At 47.5% G+C, this 17108-nt stretch overlaps 1 protein-coding gene across 1 annotated transcript in view; it reads left to right on the top strand.

Moving 5' to 3' along the window:
* Nucleotides 1–15415, top strand: part of Vdac1 (voltage dependent anion channel 1) — a 28771-nt gene extending 13356 nt beyond the window's left edge. The window contains exons 2-9 of the mRNA XM_051167445.1: nt 452–521; nt 1036–1085; nt 2962–3114; nt 3267–3319; nt 9652–9879; nt 11423–11573; nt 13439–13496; nt 14453–15415. Coding sequence (XP_051023402.1) covers nt 455–521; nt 1036–1085; nt 2962–3114; nt 3267–3319; nt 9652–9879; nt 11423–11573; nt 13439–13496; nt 14453–14544 — 852 coding nt within the window. The 5' untranslated portion in view covers nt 452–454 and the 3' untranslated portion in view covers nt 14545–15415. The remainder of the gene's footprint in view (nt 1–451; nt 522–1035; nt 1086–2961; nt 3115–3266; nt 3320–9651; nt 9880–11422; nt 11574–13438; nt 13497–14452) is intronic.
* Nucleotides 15416–17108: the final 1693 nt, after the last annotated feature.

Below are 17108 nucleotides of genomic sequence, written 5' to 3' on the forward strand. Positions count from 1 at the left end.
CCATGTGCAAAAACACATCGATTTGCCGTGGGAGACGCTGCCTTCTCCTTGCACAGTTACTGGCCAAGCAGCAGGCATTTTGTAAAGAGATATGTCTTATTGGCAAGAGTTCTGCAGTTCAGTAAAGTGGCTGACTCCTGGGAATGTGTCTTTGAAAGTTCGTTCATTCATCAAATATTGACTGACTCTCCTAGTGTTCTGGGTCTATGTTTAGGCATGGAGCCGCTAAATCCAGGCTGATAACTAAGCGCCTCTAGCTCCGGCCTCAAAGGAAGGGAGAGACTGCTCATGCCACACCCACACCTGACAGGGAAAGATGCCTGGGACTTTTAGAGCTCAGTGATTTTTATTGGTCCTTTAATTATACCACATAACTTTTTATTGGTGGTAAACTAATTTCCATAATTACCAATGCATTCATTCATTCTGGTGCTGCTTTTTGTTGTGGCAGAAAATGGCTGTGCCTCCCACATATGCTGATCTCGGCAAGTCCGCCAGGGATGTCTTCACCAAGGGCTACGGTGAGTGTTTGAAGGAGTCAGGAGTAATAGAAGGCCTTTCACCTACTACTGGGCTTGGCATGTTGGGGGCCCTTGAGGTGGTTAGTTCCCGGCTGACAATTTACATGTCCGATCAAAAGGATGAGCGTCCTGCAGCTGTGCGCCACCCAGTGGTGAGACTCAGACATTGCAAGACAAGTGGCAGAGCTAGTCTCTTGCAAGCTCCAGCATCTGCCTGCCCCTGTGTAGCACTGGCCTAAAATTAGCCTGATGGGCCCAACCAGGCCCGATGACTGTGCCTCTGCCAGCTGTGGAGAACCTTCCACTCAGGCCTGCATTTTCTGTGTCTGCCAATGTTGCACGGGCTTTCTTTAAGCATTTCCAGGTAGCCAGAAAGAAGGCAGAGGGGTCCTAGCTTCAGGATTTTACTTTTATTTTTCTCATGCTGGCAATCAAACCTAGAACCTTGACCTTGCTAGCAATCAACTCCTGGCTTTGTTAGTTAACCTGTTTATGGCTCTTTTTCTCTCTTTAGGCTTTGGCTTAATAAAACTTGATTTGAAAACAAAGTCCGAGAATGGATTGGTAAGTTGTTCCACTTGCTCAAGACATTAATTATATTTGTTCCTGACTAGTAGAGGTTGCTGTGGCCTGGCTGGCAGAGCCAAAAGCAATTGCCTACTTGAATTGTGGCTGCTTTTGGGCTGTCCCGTCATCATCATGTCTTGTGTGATAGGTGGTCTGGGACGAGGGTAGATTTTAATGCTTTTTACAAGTTATTTTGTACCGTTCATAACTGGGCCTAATGCACTGTAGGCAAGTGCTCTACCACTGACCTAACCCTCTAACCTGATCCAGCCTTCTTCATGCTTATTTTAAAAGTGATCTTTCTTTCCTTCTTTCTTCCTTCCTTCCTTTCTTTCTTTCTTCCTTTCTTTCTTTCTTTCTTTTGAGATGCTCTGTAGTCTATCAGACTGGCTTTAAATCACAGCAGCTGTCCTGCCTTGGCCCTCCCATGTGTTTGGGTTATAAGATGTGAACTATTACAGCCTGTTTTTGTTTTGTTTTTCGTTTTTCTTTTTTTGTTTTGTTTTTCAAGACAGGGTTTCTCTGTGTAGCCTTGGCTATCCTGGATTTGCTTTGTAGACCAGGCTGGCCTCGAACTCACAGTGATCCCCCTGCCTCTGCCTCTGGAGTGCTGGGATTAAAGGTGTGTGCCACCACACCCAGCTTTTATTTTGGTTTTTCAAGACAGAGTTTCTCTGTGTAATAGCTCTGGCTGTCCCTGGAATTTGCTGTGTAGACCAGGCTGGCCTCGAACTCACGGAGATCCGCCTCTGCCTCCCAAGTGTTGGGATTAAAGGCATGCACCACCACTGCCCGGCTACACCCAGCGTTGACCTGTGTTGTTTTCTTTCTTTTTTGAAAGACTTATTTGTGTGTGTGTGCGCGTGCATGTGTGCCTGTAGGAGTTTGTGTGTGCCACGTGCATCCAGGAACTTGGGGAGGACAAGGGAGGGGATCAGATCCCCTGGAACTGGAGTTCCTATTACAGGGCATTGTGGGTGCTGGGACTCAAACCCAGGTGCTCTACAAGAGCAGTAAGTGCGCTTAACCACTGAGCCATCTCTTTAGCCCTACTGACCTAGGTTTTTACTATTTATTTTTAGTTTTTTGAGACAGGATCGCTCTGCATAGCCCCGGCTGCCCTAGAACTCATGTAGACCAGGCGGGCCTAAAACTTAGAGATCTATCTGTCTCTGTCTCCTGAGTGCTGGAATTAAAGGTGTGTGCCACCTAAGGTTGTTTTTGTTTGTTTGTTTGTTTGTTTGTTTTTGTTGTTGTTTCTCTGTGTATCCCTGGCTGTCCTGGAACTCACTTTGTAGACCAGTTGGCCTCACCTGCCTACATTTTTAGTGTTTCATTATTATTTAGAAAATACTCCTGTTCTTCTTAGACTATATCTTCAACAGTTGTTGGAGGGAAGGGTGTGGGGTTTAGTTTTCTGCTCTGTCAGCAATGGCGCCTTCTTTCTGAGGCTGGAGGCAGTCTGGAAGCTGTGTGGTTTCCTGCCCAGACTTCAGGGCCCTTGGGGAGGAAAAGAAGCTCTCTTTCAACAGAAAAACTTTCCAGAAGGTTCCTTTAGGTAGCAGGCTCTTTCAATCCTTCATATATTCAGTATCTAATTGAACTGGATACTCTGTTGCTTAAGGGCCTAGCAAGGTACCAAGGGCAGAGGTACCCGGGGCTGTAGGACAAGATGCTTTCAGCTGGACGTGGTGGTGCACGCCTTTAATCCCAGCACTTGGGAGGCAGAGGCAGGCTGATCACTGTGAGTTCGAGGCCAGCCTGGTCTACCAAGTGAGTCCAGGACAGCCAGGGCTACACACAGAGAAACCCTGTCTCAAAACAACAACAACAACCAAAACAAAACAAAGACTCTCTCTATCTCTCTTTTAAGGAATTCACCAGCTCGGGCTCTGCCAACACAGAGACCACCAAAGTGAATGGCAGCCTGGAAACCAAGTACAGGTGGACTGAGTACGGACTAACATTTACGGAGAAGTGGAACACAGACAACACCCTGGGCACCGAGATCACCGTGGAAGACCAGGTAAGGCCTGCGTGCCAGAACTCCTGGCTTTGCTCAGTCCCATCACAGCATCCCCGGCCCTGCCCTTGGCTAGGCTCTGCCGGCCCTGCCCTTGGCTAGGCTGTGCTGGCCCTGCCCTTGGCTAAGCTGTGCCACCTCTTTCTTATGTGCAGCTTGCGCGTGGACTGAAGGTGACCTTTGACTCGTCCTTCTCGCCTAACACTGGGTAAGGTTCTCATTCTTGTCCCACGAGGACATTCTGGGATTTTGTGGGCCTTCGAAGTCCTTCACGACAAAAGACTTTTGGTGTTTGGACTGAAGGCATGTCAAAGGGTAGCCTCTAAGCTGGGAGGCTGGAGGGCAGAGCAGACTGTGGGGTCAGGGCCAGCCAGTACGGAGATTCTATGTGAAAGAAGAAAAACCGGCTAAACAGCAGAAGCAATAAGGCTGCCTTGGCCCAACCTTTGAGTCCTGTGGGTGTTTTGGCCAGGGCACATAGATCCATGTGGTCGTGGCCTGTGGCTGGAGCTTAATTTAGGAAATACATTTCTCCAACAAATCGTTTTGTGTGTTCCTGTGCTCATTTGGGGTATTGAGGGTGACTGGGCTAGGACGCTATTTGCCCCAAGGAACTTCCCTCTTTTCTTTTTGCACACAGGCTTCTCCTATAGTCCAGGCTGGCCTTGAACTCGTTAAGTAGGCAAGGATGACCTTGAACTTCTGACTAAGTACCAGGATCATGGGCAAGCGTTACCGTACCCAGTTTATGGGGTGCTAAGGATCGAAGCCTTGGCTTCTGCATCCCATTGGTGATGCTCTCTATACTGAGCTGTGCCCAGGCTAGGGATTGTCCTTGGTAGTGGGGGGCTCAGACCAGTGTTCAGCTGCTAAGGTCCCATAGTGCCACCGTGTGTCTAACTGTAGGCTGCAGGCTTTCTGCCCTAGTGGATCCGTTTTACGCAAGGTTGCCAGTAACAAAAGTGGCCAAGGCTAAAGGGCAGAGGTGGCGTTAGGAAGCAGGGCCTAACTGGTCACCGCTGTCGACCTATTTTGTAGGTGTGGAGGGCCCTTCTCACAGTTTTCAGAGACACTGAGATCTTGAGGAGCTTAATGACGTGACTTTTGGGGCTGCCATGTCCTCTGGCCAGAAACAGTTCAGGCAGAGAGAGCAAGATGGTCAGCCTCAGCTTCTCAGTGCTATGTTGGACTAGAAGGAAGTCTTTCCTCCTGAATCAGGGGGAGGTCGTTTTAGCTCACTGATGATTGAATCCAAGATTTTGCCAAATTTCGAGTCTTCATCTTTTGGTTTGGCAATACACAGCTTGCCGTCGCCACCGGCTCTTACCTCCACAGCTCAGAGGTACCTGTTTCTATCATTTGTGAGTCTGTGTCTATTTTTTTTTTCCCTTCCGTTTTTGATTGCCTGCCTATGCCTCTCCAGTGCTGGGTTTAAAGGTGTGAGTTGTCATGTAGGTGCAGAGAAACTGAGCCTGGGTCCTCTGTCAGAGCAGCCAGGGCTCTCAGCAGCTGAGTCATCTCTCCATCCCTCCCCAGTTTAACCTTTTATTTTGAAATAGTTTTACAGTTTTTTTTATAGGAACTTGTGATAAAGGTAATATGTAGAGTTCCCTTCCATTTCTCCCCTAGCTCCCTCTGATGTGGCAATCTTGTAGCTACCATCACATTTTAACACAATACGTAATATTTAATATACAGCCATTCACTGCATAATAATATTTCAGGGGAGTGCATATAGGACTGCGGCTCCCTTGATAGTATAACAGACCTGAAAAATTCCTCTTGCCTAGTGCCATTGAGCACAGAGCATTTCTTGAGTATGTAATAATTGACATAAATACCATTCACTCTGTTACCTCCCCATAAGAGTCTAGCATGTACAGTTATGCCCATGTTACAGTGTTTGCCAATGAAGGGGCTGAGTGTGTACCACTATATTTCCTTGTTTTTGTTTTTTGAGACAGGGTTTCTCTGTGTAGCCTTGGCTATCCTGGACTCGCTTTGTAGACCAGGCTGGCCTCGAATCCACAGAGATCCACCTCCCTCTGCCTCCCTGAGTGCTGAGGTTAAAGGCGTGCGCCACCGCGCCCGGCTCTCACTGTGCTTATCATTAAAGTGTGTTCATTCTTATGAACTATTTACTGTGAAGCCATGTGCTGTGTTACACTGCCCGCCTTGAGCATCTCATATGTGCTTTGTCTCCTGGGTACATCAGGAGGCCATGGCTGAGTGACTTAATCATGACCATCTGGGCTTCTGTAAGTGCACCCTGCGATGTTTGCTTAATGACCAAATGACCTGACGATGCAGTTTTCAGAATGTGTCCCTGTCATTAAGCAATTATGACTGTGACAAATATCAGTGCCAGCTGGTTAACATTGGCACCACGCTGTTAACTGCTGCCCTGCTGATATTTTCTTTCTGGCCCGGGACCTAGTTCTGGATCCTCCATTGCATTAAGCTATCAGGCCTCCTTGGTGGCCTCTTCCTGAGACACACGCTCCATCTTTCTCTGTCTCTCATGACCTGGACATTTTTGAGGAATGGCTGAGAATTTTTTTACAGAATGTCCTTCTACTTGGCTTGGTCTGATATTTCCTCCTGGTAATGTATAGGCTGTGTGTGTGTATTTTTGGCAACTGAAGAAGTGGCATTTCATTGCGCCCATTGATGCATGCTGTCATGTGTCTCGGCTGGTGACACCAACCTTGAGTATGTGGCTAAGGCGGCATCTGCTGGATCGGTCTCTCTACTGTCAAGTTGTTGCTCTCTGACTTTGTACTCAGTAGATGTAGGGCATCTACAGTCAGGAGATACCAAGACTGTAAATGTTCTCCCATCATGCTTTGCGTCACGTCGAAGCATCCTTTGATTCTTTTCTTTTTATGTTTTTTTTTCGGAGACAGGGTCTCTCTGTGTAGCCTTGGCTGTCCTAGGCTTCACTCTGTAGACCTCTACCTTCCTAGTGCTGGGATTAAAGGCGTGCACCACTATCACCACCAACCAGCCATCCCTCCTTCCTTACTCATGGGGTTTTACTATAGGGAAGGGCTGTCTTGCTCCTTCACTTACTTCATCTGTTTTAGTTTTTATTTTGATGTATTATCTTTATGTGTATGAGTATTTTGCCTGTATGTATGTATATATGTATATATGTATGTATATATGTATGCATGCATGTATGTATGTATATATGTATGTATGTATGCATGTATGTATGTATGCATGCATGCATGTATGTATATGTATGTATGTATGTACATATGTATGTATGTATGCATATATGTATGTATATATGTATGTATGTGTGTATGTGTGTATGTATGTATATATGTATGTATGTATATATGTATCTATGTATATATGTATCTATGTATATATGTATGTATGTATGCATATATGTATGTATGTATGTATGCATGCGTGTATGTATATATGTATGCATGCATGCATGCGTGTATGTATATATGTATGTATGTATGCATATATGTATGCATGTATGCATGCATGTATGTATGTATATATGTATGTGTGTGTGCATGTATGTATGTATGTATGTATGTATGTATGTATGTACGCTCGCCTGGTGGTCAGAAGAAGGCATTGGATCCCCTGGAACTAGTGTTACAGGTGGTTGTGAGCCACTATGTGAGTCCTGGGAATAGAACTCATGTCCTCTGCAAGAGCAGCCCTTGCTCTTAGCTGCTGAACCATCTTCCCAGCCCTTTATTATTTAAAAAAAAAATACATGCACACATATATGTATATGTGTATACACACACACTCATACACACACACACACACACACACACACACACACACACACACAAAACCACAACCACAGTTTCTTTGTTTGCACAGGTAGCTGTGTATACCACAGTGTGCATGTGGACATGAGAGAACAACTTGCTGTGTTTGCTCTTCTCCTTTTCCCGTGCCACTCGTAGGGATTTGGCTCAGGTCCTCAGGCTTGGCTGCCAGCACCGCTACCCGCTGAGCCATCTTGCCAGCCCCTAATGAGTTTTTATGTTTAGTGTAGATGCACAGACATGTGTTCTGTGACTTTATTATACTCATTTGCATGATTTACATTGTGGCTCACGTTGTCGCAGTTGTGACAGTTCGGAGCTCCTTCAGGTTGACATGCATGGGCTTTCGGGGGAGCTCTCCTTCCTTTCTTCCAGCTCATCTGCTTCTTGTTTTGGAAGCTGTATGAAGTTCATCCTAGGCTCTTTCTTCCCTAATCCTGTCAGCCATTTCTCCCAGGAGCCCTGGCTCCTCATATTGGGAATGGTGTTTAGAGGGCGTAGCTGTGGGCGCTAGGTGCGCTGGGTAGCTGAGCTTTGATGCCTCATTGGAAATCAGCACTGGTTCCTGAAGCTCTGGTGATGTCTGGAAAGCACTGCCCCCCTGAGCCCAGTGTAGGCAACAGCTGGGTGGGACTGCAGACCCCACTTAGGGGTTAGCACCCACACAAGCGTTGCCTTCCACAGATAAAGCCTGCTTGCTAACCGTCAGTGTGTGTCACGCCTCTCTTGAGTGCTTGTCAAATTAGCACTACTGCTTAAGTAGCTTAAAAAAATATCTCAGTGACATTTGAGAAAGCAAAACCTCTATAGCTGTGCTAAGAGCAGAAACCCAGGGGAATCTGAGTCCCTGCTTGTGCCCTGTCCTTTTTCTTGGGATTCTTGGCCCCCTGGCTAGAACCCCATGAGACAGTGAGTGGAGGCACTGTGGTACCCACCACTGGTCAGGGGCTCTGCCACAGGCACCACTTTGTGGTTGATGGCAGCTTTTTGTTGGTTTTGTCTTTTGAGAGAGGTTCCAGTCTGACCTTGTATGTTTCTATGTATCTAGGGCAGGCCTTGAACTCCTGATCCCCCTGCCTCCATGTCCAGGTGTGTGCCACTCATGTGTTATTGAGACGGGGATCTGAGTACGTAGCCCAGGCTGGCCTTCAAGTTGTGATCCCCTTGTGTTGGCCTCAGGAATTCCCATCTTCCATCACATGGGTCCTGGGGACTGAACTCAGGTCATTAAGCTTGCAAGCTAGTGCCAGTACCTTAAGCCCTAACTGGCCCTAAACATTTTTTTAAAAAATACTTTTATTTAATTTTAATTTGTGTGTGTTGGTGTGAGGGTGTCAGATCTTGGAGTTACAGACAGTTGTGAGCTGCCATGTGGGTGCTGGGAATTGAACCAGGGTCCTTTGGAAAAGCAGGCTGTGCTCTTAACCACTGAGCCATCTCTCCAGCCCCCTGGCCCTAAACAATTTTAAAAATATTTTTTAGTCTATTGCCAATACTGGTCTTAGCGGTGCTTTGACGTCCCTGGGTGGGAGATTTCTTGTTTTAGCAATTAGGTCTGTTTGCCCAGTTCTTGGTAAGCTGTTACAGAGCTGCTTCGGGCTTACTTTGTGTGTTTGCTGCCCTGGACTGTTAACTGGCCATTTTCCAAGAAACATCAGTGGCTCTGTTGGGAATGGGTTTAGAGCCACGGTCTGCAATGCTGCAGAGGAACCTTTAATGTCACCGTGAATAAGTCCAGGAGTGGGCAAGAATATGTTACCCTTGGAGCTCTGAGAAGACGTGGTTTCTATGGTCTAGGCTGAGAAAGCAGGTGGCCAGGAAGTCATCTCTTTTGTATCTGATGTAGTTCCAATTTTACTTGATAGACTTGATCTTTAAACGTTTTTTGTTTTTGTTTTTGTTTTTTTTAAAATTTTGATTTGTGTGGATATGGCCCACATGCCACAGTGTGCTTGTAGGGGTCAGAATACGGTTTTCACGTTCCACCTTCTTGAGGCAGTTGTGAGCTCAGGAGGGTCTCATGAGTACGGTGGCATAAGCTCTGCTAGTGTATTCACTAGCAGGGAAAAGACTTATTATTTATTTTATGTGTACGCGTGTGTGCTTGAGTGTATGCATATGTACCACACTGGGGCGGGGGCAGGCACCTGCAGAGGCCAGGAAAGGTGTCAGATCCCCAGGAACTGGAGTTACAAGGCAGTTGGGAGCTGCCAGTGTGGGTTCTAGAAACTGAAGCCCAGCGCTCGGTGTAAGCGATCTTAGCTTCCAAACCTCTCCAGGTCCAGGGTTCTTGCTCTTTTCACTGCCTATGGGCTGAGCCACAAAGATGACCATGTCCCTCCAATTACTGGGTGGGTAGCTCAGAAATCCATGCCTCTTTTCTGTAGGCTTGGAAAACAGCAAGGCTGCCCAACAGATGCCTGTGTAGGGTGTTGGGTTAGGCATAGGGAGAGGATAGAAGAGGAACATGTTTGGCTCTCAGGTTCTGGTCTCTTCCCACGGTGTGCACAGTGTTACTGTAGCCTTTTGCTGACTGGATTTGTGCTCAGGGGAAATTGTATCCTGCCTGTGTCTCAGCAGCTGTTACAGACAACTGACCACCAGCCTCACTTCTATTCCCTACCCTCCTATGCAAACTGGGATCAGGCAAAGCGTTTACAGCTCTTAGTGTGACTGTATCAAGGTGAGTTAGCTCAGCTGTAATACAGTTTCTTTCTCCTTTTTCTCTTAGGAAAAAGAATGCTAAAATCAAGACAGGGTACAAGAGGGAGCATATCAACCTAGGCTGTGACGTGGACTTTGACATCGCTGGGCCCTCGATCCGGGGTGCTCTGGTGCTTGGCTATGAGGGCTGGCTGGCTGGCTACCAGATGAATTTTGAGACTTCCAAGTCCCGAGTGACCCAGAGCAACTTCGCAGTTGGCTACAAGACGGATGAATTCCAGCTTCATACTAATGTGTAAGTGTTTTGCGGGGGTTGTCTTAGCTGTTCTCCTAGTGCTGTGACAAAGCACCACGGCCAAGCAACTTATAGAAGGAAGTGTTTAGTTGGGCTTACAGTTTCAGAGGGCTAGAGTTCATGACGCCAGAGCAAAGGGATGGTGGCAGCAACAGCTGAGAGGTCACATCTTGATCCACAACCGAGAGGCAGAGAGAAAGTGTGCAGTGGGGATGGTGGGGGTCTTTTGAAACCTCAGAGTCTGCCCCCAGGGACATACCTCCTCCAACAAGGCCACACCTCCTTCCCAAACAGGTTGACCAACTGAGGACTGAGTAGTATTTAAGTGTGTGTGTATGTGTTGGGGGGATGCGGGGTGCAATCTCATTTACAACACCATGGGATGTTCCTGTATGGGGCTGGAGTGGTTGCTTTTTTTTTTTTTTCTCCCCAGTCATTTGGGTCAATGAGCCACAGACCTGATAGCATTTTGTTTCCCACCACATGGTGGGTAATCAGGAGTGCACAGCATTCTCTGCATTAATGTGGTTGATGGCTAACTGACTGCTGAATGGAGGGGTGACGGGCAGAGGGGTTGCACGTTGGGATGGAGAGAGTCTGCCTGGATGTGGAGGTTGATGGATACTGATGATCTGAGAGAAACACAAATTTCAATCATAAAAATAATCTTTTAAAAAATGTATTTATTGGGGGCTGGAGAAATGGCTCAGAGGTTAAGGGCACTGGCTATTCTTCCAAAAGTCCTGAGTTCAATTCCCAGCAACCACATGGTGGCTCACAACCATTTATAATGAGAACTGGTGCCTTCTTCCGGAGTGCAGGTACACATGCAGGAAGAATACTGTATACATAATAAATAAATATTAAAAAAAAAAAAGTATTTATTATGTATACAGTGTTTTTGCTGTATGTACACCTGCATGCCAGAAGAGGGCGCCAGACCTCATCATAGATAGTTGTGAGCCACCTTGTGGTTGCTGGGAATTGAACTTAGGACCTTTGGAAGAGCAGGCGGAGCCCTTAACCACTGAGCCATCTCTCCTGTTCCTTCATTTTTTTTTTTTTTTAATACTTTATTTTTATTTCATGTGCATTGATATTTTGCCTACATGCATATGTGAGGGTGTCCGATCTTGGAGCTGCCATGTGGTTGCTGGGAATTGATCTCAGGTCCTTTGGCAGAGCAGTCAGTGCTCGTAACTGCTGAGCCATCTCTCCAGCCCCCTGCCTTCGTCTTAAAAGAGCATTTGGAAGTAAGCTTGAGGTTCTGTGCTGCTTTGGTAGTAGTCTGGGATGACTTTGAGAGTTCCCAGTGTTGGGTGGGATGTTTTAACTTCTGAAACTTCGAGACTCTTGGTGTCTGTCCCCCTCTTGTTAGGCTTCCAGTATTTCAGTACTTGTTTTGTGAACTTTGGCCTCGATACCCTGGCTTGGTTCAGTCCATTTCTGGCATCCCTGCTCTCTTGTTGGAGCTGCTGACTCTGCCTGGGCTTTAGCTCACCTCCCTGGACTGCTGGACATTGGTTGTTGTGCTTTCTTGCAGGAACGACGGGACAGAGTTTGGTGGCTCCATTTACCAGAAGGTGAACAAGAAGTTGGAGACTGCTGTCAATCTTGCCTGGACAGCAGGAAACAGTAACACTCGCTTCGGAATAGCAGCCAAGTATCAGGTCGACCCTGACGCCTGCTTTTCGGTGGGTGCCTGAGAATTACCCACCTCACATGGTTGACAGGGTTTTCTGTTCTTCTCTTAGATGCTCTCTCACTGGGCAAAGATGATGCTTGTGCTGAATTCCACTTGAGACAAAAACTTAAATGAATATCTCTCTCTCTCTCTCTCTCTCTCTCTCTCTCTCTGTTTTTTGACACAGGATTTCTCTGTGTAGTTTTGGCTGTCCTGGACTTGCTTTGTAGACCAGGCTGGCCTCGAACTCACAGGGATCTGCCTGCCTCTGCCTCCCAAGTACTGGGATTAAAGGCATTTGCCACCACGCCCAGCTCTCTTTCTGTCTCTCTTTTGATAGTCTCACTATGTGGCCTTAGCTAGCCTTGAACTCATTGTAAAGACCTCACAAAGATCCACCTGTCTTTGCCTCACCAGTGCTGGGAGTAAAGGTGTGTGCCACCACAACTGGCCTTCATGGTTTCTGTGTGTCTTCCCTGCCCCCGCATGGAGATAGGGGTTCCTCTTTGTTCCCTGGCTGTCCTGGAACTTGCTCTGTGGACCAGGCTGGCCTTGAACTCAGAGATCTGCCTGCCTGGGGTTAAAGGGGTGTTCCACCACTGCCTGACACCTGCATGGTTTTTATATCATTGATATTTTCACACTGGAGGAGCTGAATGCTTCTGAGGTTGATTGGGTAACTTCCTTAAAGGCACATAGCACACAGCAGATATCTGTCGGGACCTGGGATTGGGCAGACTGCTATGCTATGGAGCCTCTAGCCCGTCCCTGTAAGGAGGGGTTCCCTTAAATGTTTTATTCCTGTTCCCATTTTCATTTTGTTTTTAGAACCTACAGTACACATTTAGATATCACCGATTGAGCCGGGCGGTGGTGGCGCACTCCTTTAATCCCAGCACTCCAGAGGCAGAGGCAGGTGGATCTCTGTGAGTTCGAGGCCAGCCTGGTTTACAAAGTGAGTCCAGGGCGGCCAAGGCTACACAGAGAAACCCTGTCTCGAAACATCCCCCCCAACTCCCCCCAAAAAAATCACTGATCAGGATGATGTATCCTGTCCAGCATGTGAACAAGGACCTAGACTTCAGCCACATTATTGGGGGGAAAAAGAAACAAACCAAGACAAAGCTGAGGACGTAGCTCAGTCAGTAGAGTGCTTGCTTAGCGTACAGAAAGCCTGTGTTTGATCCCCAGCACTGCAGAACCAGCAAGCAAAAGGACCAGAAATTCGAGGCTGTTTTAGCCACCATGTAGCAGGAGTTGAAAAAGGCAACCTTGGGCTACATAGTGAGATCACGTCTCTACAAAGACAAAACCCTGGACTTGGTCAGTGGCCGTCTAGTCTTGCTTACCTCCTGCCACTGCTCAGGGGCCCCCGACTGCACAGGTCTTGTGGTGAACCCAGTTGAGCTGGCTTCTGTTGTCACACCGCAGATGGCCCCCTTTTGGGGGGCAGAGTGAGGAAGTGTCGTGTTGTAGACGTTTTTTTGCTGGTTGGCGTAACTCATAGCTGTTTTAAGTCTCCTGACCTGGGAACCAGACTCAGCTCTCTCAACACTAGTAGGCATGCATGTAGATAAAACCAAAGGACAAGAGATGGTCTTGTTGGGATGTTGGGAGCACAGAGGAGCAGTTAGAACAGCCTGCCAAGAGCCCTTATTCTCCTTGCTTCGTCCTTGGGAGATCACAGAAGCAAGAAAGCATTTGACACATCTCATATTGAGTTTTATGGGGTGACCATGAGCAGGTGCAATGGGGTTCTGATACCTGGGAGCTGAGTAAGATGCGGCTGCTTAGTTTGGCGGTAGACAAGTGGGACCCTGTTTTCACGGGCAAGGGACTCTGATCTTACTTGGGCTTATCTTTTTTTTCTTTCAGGCCAAAGTGAACAACTCTAGCCTGATTGGCTTAGGGTATACTCAGACCCTGAAGCCAGGTATGTGCCGCCTGTGTGCCAAGCTAGTTCTGTCATGTCCGTGCTGACTTCTGCTGTTGCTGAGGGACACCGCTGATGAAAATATATAAACTTTTGTAGTTAGAGGTTTATAAAGGAGTTGTGAAGACACTGTAAAAAGAAAAAGAGGGCACGAGAAGTAGAAATCCAGAAGGAAACCACCTGGGCTAACTCATGTTACATCTCTGGTTATTTCCTTCCATCCTTTTCCTGGTGGGTGATACTTGCTATTTCCAGGCTGTTGTCAAAATCAGCCTGGCATCATCCTCACTATAGAAAGATAAGGGTTTAGGAGCGGCGGGCGGGTGGCTCTGCATGGTTGTCCCAGCCTCTCACTGGTGTGTGAGAGCTCCAGGGGTTAATCCCTGGAACCCTCAGGGCAGATTATGTGATACGAGGATCAAGTTCCACCAGGGAAGATCAGCCCATTGGATCTAAAATTACAAGTAGTAAAAGTCCCAGGAAAAGAAGTTTAGTGCGTGTGAGCGCGGGCTTGTGCGTGCGCATGGGCGCATGCGTGTTACAAGGATGAATGTGACTACTACAGGATAGGGCTTCCCTGTAAGGCAGTACTGCTCAGACTGCTTACTGAGTAGCACCAGAGGTTGACAGGCTCATGGGGGGTGGGGGTGGGGGTGGGGAAACATGAGAGGGAAAAGGAAGTGGGTTCCAGAAGTGTTCTAGCATGCGGCATGTGTTTATTTGAGGATAGCTGTAGGTCAGGTCGTATTACAGAACTCAGCCTGAAGGGTCACCTCGTTTGGCCACTGCTTACTGCACCTGGAACAGAGTTTGGCTTTGTTATTAACCTCTCTTCTCTTTCTCTTTCCTTTGTCTCTCCTCCCTCCCCCTCCCCCTTTTCCTCCTCCTTCCTCCAACTGTCACCCCTCCCTCCCCACACCTGTACCCGGGTGTCTCTCTCTCTCTTCTCCCTACAGGAATCAAACTGACACTGTCAGCTCTGCTGGATGGCAAGAACGTCAATGCGGGTGGCCACAAGCTTGGTCTAGGACTGGAATTTCAAGCATAAATGAATATTGTACAATCGTTAATTTTAAACTATTTTGCAGCATAGCTACCTTCAGAATTTAGTGTACCTTTTAATGTTGTATGTTGGGGATGCGAGAATTGATAAATACCACGTTACACCTCCATGCTAAGGATGACTCGGCTTTAAGGTGTTTACCACTTCAGAGGTACAGCAGAGACCCCATTCCAGAAAGGGTTCTTTTGGCTGTAGGCATGGGTTGGGGAGGAGCCCCTCTGGAGATGCCAGGCTGCAAGTGGAAGCTGGGAATGTGTGGGCCCGTTGTAAATCTGTATCCACTCTCCAGATGAAATTGTGATTTCCTGAGTGACCCAGGTGTCCCAATCCTAACAGCCGGGAAGCATGTACACACCTCTGTGACAGGGACACTTTAGCAGATCGTGATGCCCTGTTCTTATCCTAGCCCATCAGTTACCCGGTTTACACCAAAAGTAGTTCTCAGGGTGTGGTTAGCTGTTTCTTCTGTGCCATTTTAGGGCGGAGAGGGTGGGCATGACGGAGGAAGCCATTCAGGACTTAATGCTTCCCTGTGTTGTGGTGTGGTTTCTTTTCTTTCTTTCTTTCTTCTTCTTTTTTTCAACCCTCTCCCTCTCCCCCGCTTCTTTTTTTTCTGCCATTGCACCAGAGTATGAAATAGCTTCCGGTTTTTCCAGCCCTGAGCTGGGCAGGTGATTGCGGTCACACCCTGACAACACTAGGGATCTAAACTGACTTCTGTTGTAGCCTCACCACTCTTATTTCTTAGCAGTTTAATAGGTACATTATAGAGTCTTCCATTTTGTGTGGAATTAGCTCCTCCCCTTCAAATGCTGTAATTAACATCACTTAAAATAAAACTTGAATAAAATATTGAGACCTCGGCCTCTTGTTACTTTTGCTAAGAAAGATATGGATGGCCAGGGCACTGGTTTAGGTCTGTCCTCTGGGTTGTCTGCGCCCCTGTTACTTTTGCTCTTCCCATCTGACAAGTCACCACTGACCTGCCTGGTGGCAGGAAAGACCACCCTGAAGGCTGGAGAGATGACTCTGGGGTTAAGGGTGCCTGTTCCTGTAGTGGACTTGAGGCTGCTCACAACCTGTAACTCTGGGTTTGGGGTATCTGACTCTCCCTGCTGGTCTCTTTAGGTACCCACACACATCACACACACACACACACACACACACACATACACACACAAATCTGAAAAAAAAAAAGCACTTATGGGTGTGGTTGTGCATCCCAGCACCTTGGAGACTAAGCCAGAATGATATATAGTGAGGTCTGTCAAGAGAAGAGGTGGGTCTAGCCCCTTGCCCCACCCTGCCCTGCCCACCCCACCCCCTCTCCTCCTACCCCAGTTGAGACACTATTTTGGTTGAAGGCTGTTGGGTGGGAGTCAGTTTTCTTTGGGGTCTCCATGCCCATGTTTATTCATGTGTATGTGTAAGGCTGTTTGGGTCTGTGTGTGACTATGTGTATGCACATACCCCAGGAAGCTAGAGGGTGTTGGGTCTAAACGGAACCGCAGTCACAGGCACACTGAGGAGGGTGCTGCGAACTCAACCAGGGCCCTCTGCAAGAGCACCAGGAGCTGTTGCACTCAGTGAGACAGGTTGGAGAGTTGAGGCTTGTTGGCCACATTGCCCTTGCAGTTATTATGTGAATGCTTAGAATCTGTCTGGAGATTCTGAACAGAGTGGTTTCTGGGTACATGTAGTCAAGGGCCAGGCATAGTGTTAAATGCTGTGGAGTGTTTAAAAGCCCCCCCACCCCTGAGGGGGCTGGAGAGATGGCTCAGTGGTTAAGAGCGCTGTCTGCTCATCCAGAGGTCCTGAGTTCAATTCCCAGGAACCACATGGTAGCTCACAACCATCTATAATGTGATCTGATGCCCTCTTCTGGCCTGCGGGTGTATTTACAGATACACAAAATTAATAAATAAATCTTAAAAAAAAAATGAGTATGAAGGGATTTCATTCAGTAGCTACGCACCCCATGTTAGCTTACAGTATGCAGTGTGTTGGGTGGAACATCACTGCAAATTTTCTTGGGTTCATAATACCTCATTAATTAGCGTTAGAGCACTGGTTGTTTTTGCAGAGAACCTGGGTTTGGTTCCCAGCATCTACATGGCAGCTCACAACTGTCTACGGCTCCAGTTCTAGAGGATCTGATGCCCTCTTCTGGTCTCTTATGAGACTCCACTATGTACATAAACCCCACAAGATAAGACACACATACTTAGCCGGGCGTGGTGGCGCATGCCTTTAATCCCAGCACTCGGGAGGCAGAAGCAGGCGGATCGCTGTGAGTTCGAGGCCAGCCTGGTCTACAAAGTGAGTCCAGGATGGCCAAGGCTACACACAGAGAAACCCTGTCTCGAAAAACCAAAAAAAAAAAAAAAAAAAAAGACACACATACTTAAAAAGCACCTGAGAAGTGAACTCAGCCGATTCGTCAGTGAGGATGAAAGGATAAAGTACATTAGGGAGGGCAGAGGGTGTCATCGCCCACGTCAGTCAACCGAAAGCCATCGAACAGGCAGAAGCTAGGGCTGAGCTTATTC

This window comes from Acomys russatus, chromosome 25 (assembly GCF_903995435.1).
Source record: "Acomys russatus chromosome 25, mAcoRus1.1, whole genome shotgun sequence".
NCBI lineage: Eukaryota > Metazoa > Chordata > Mammalia > Rodentia > Muridae > Acomys > Acomys russatus.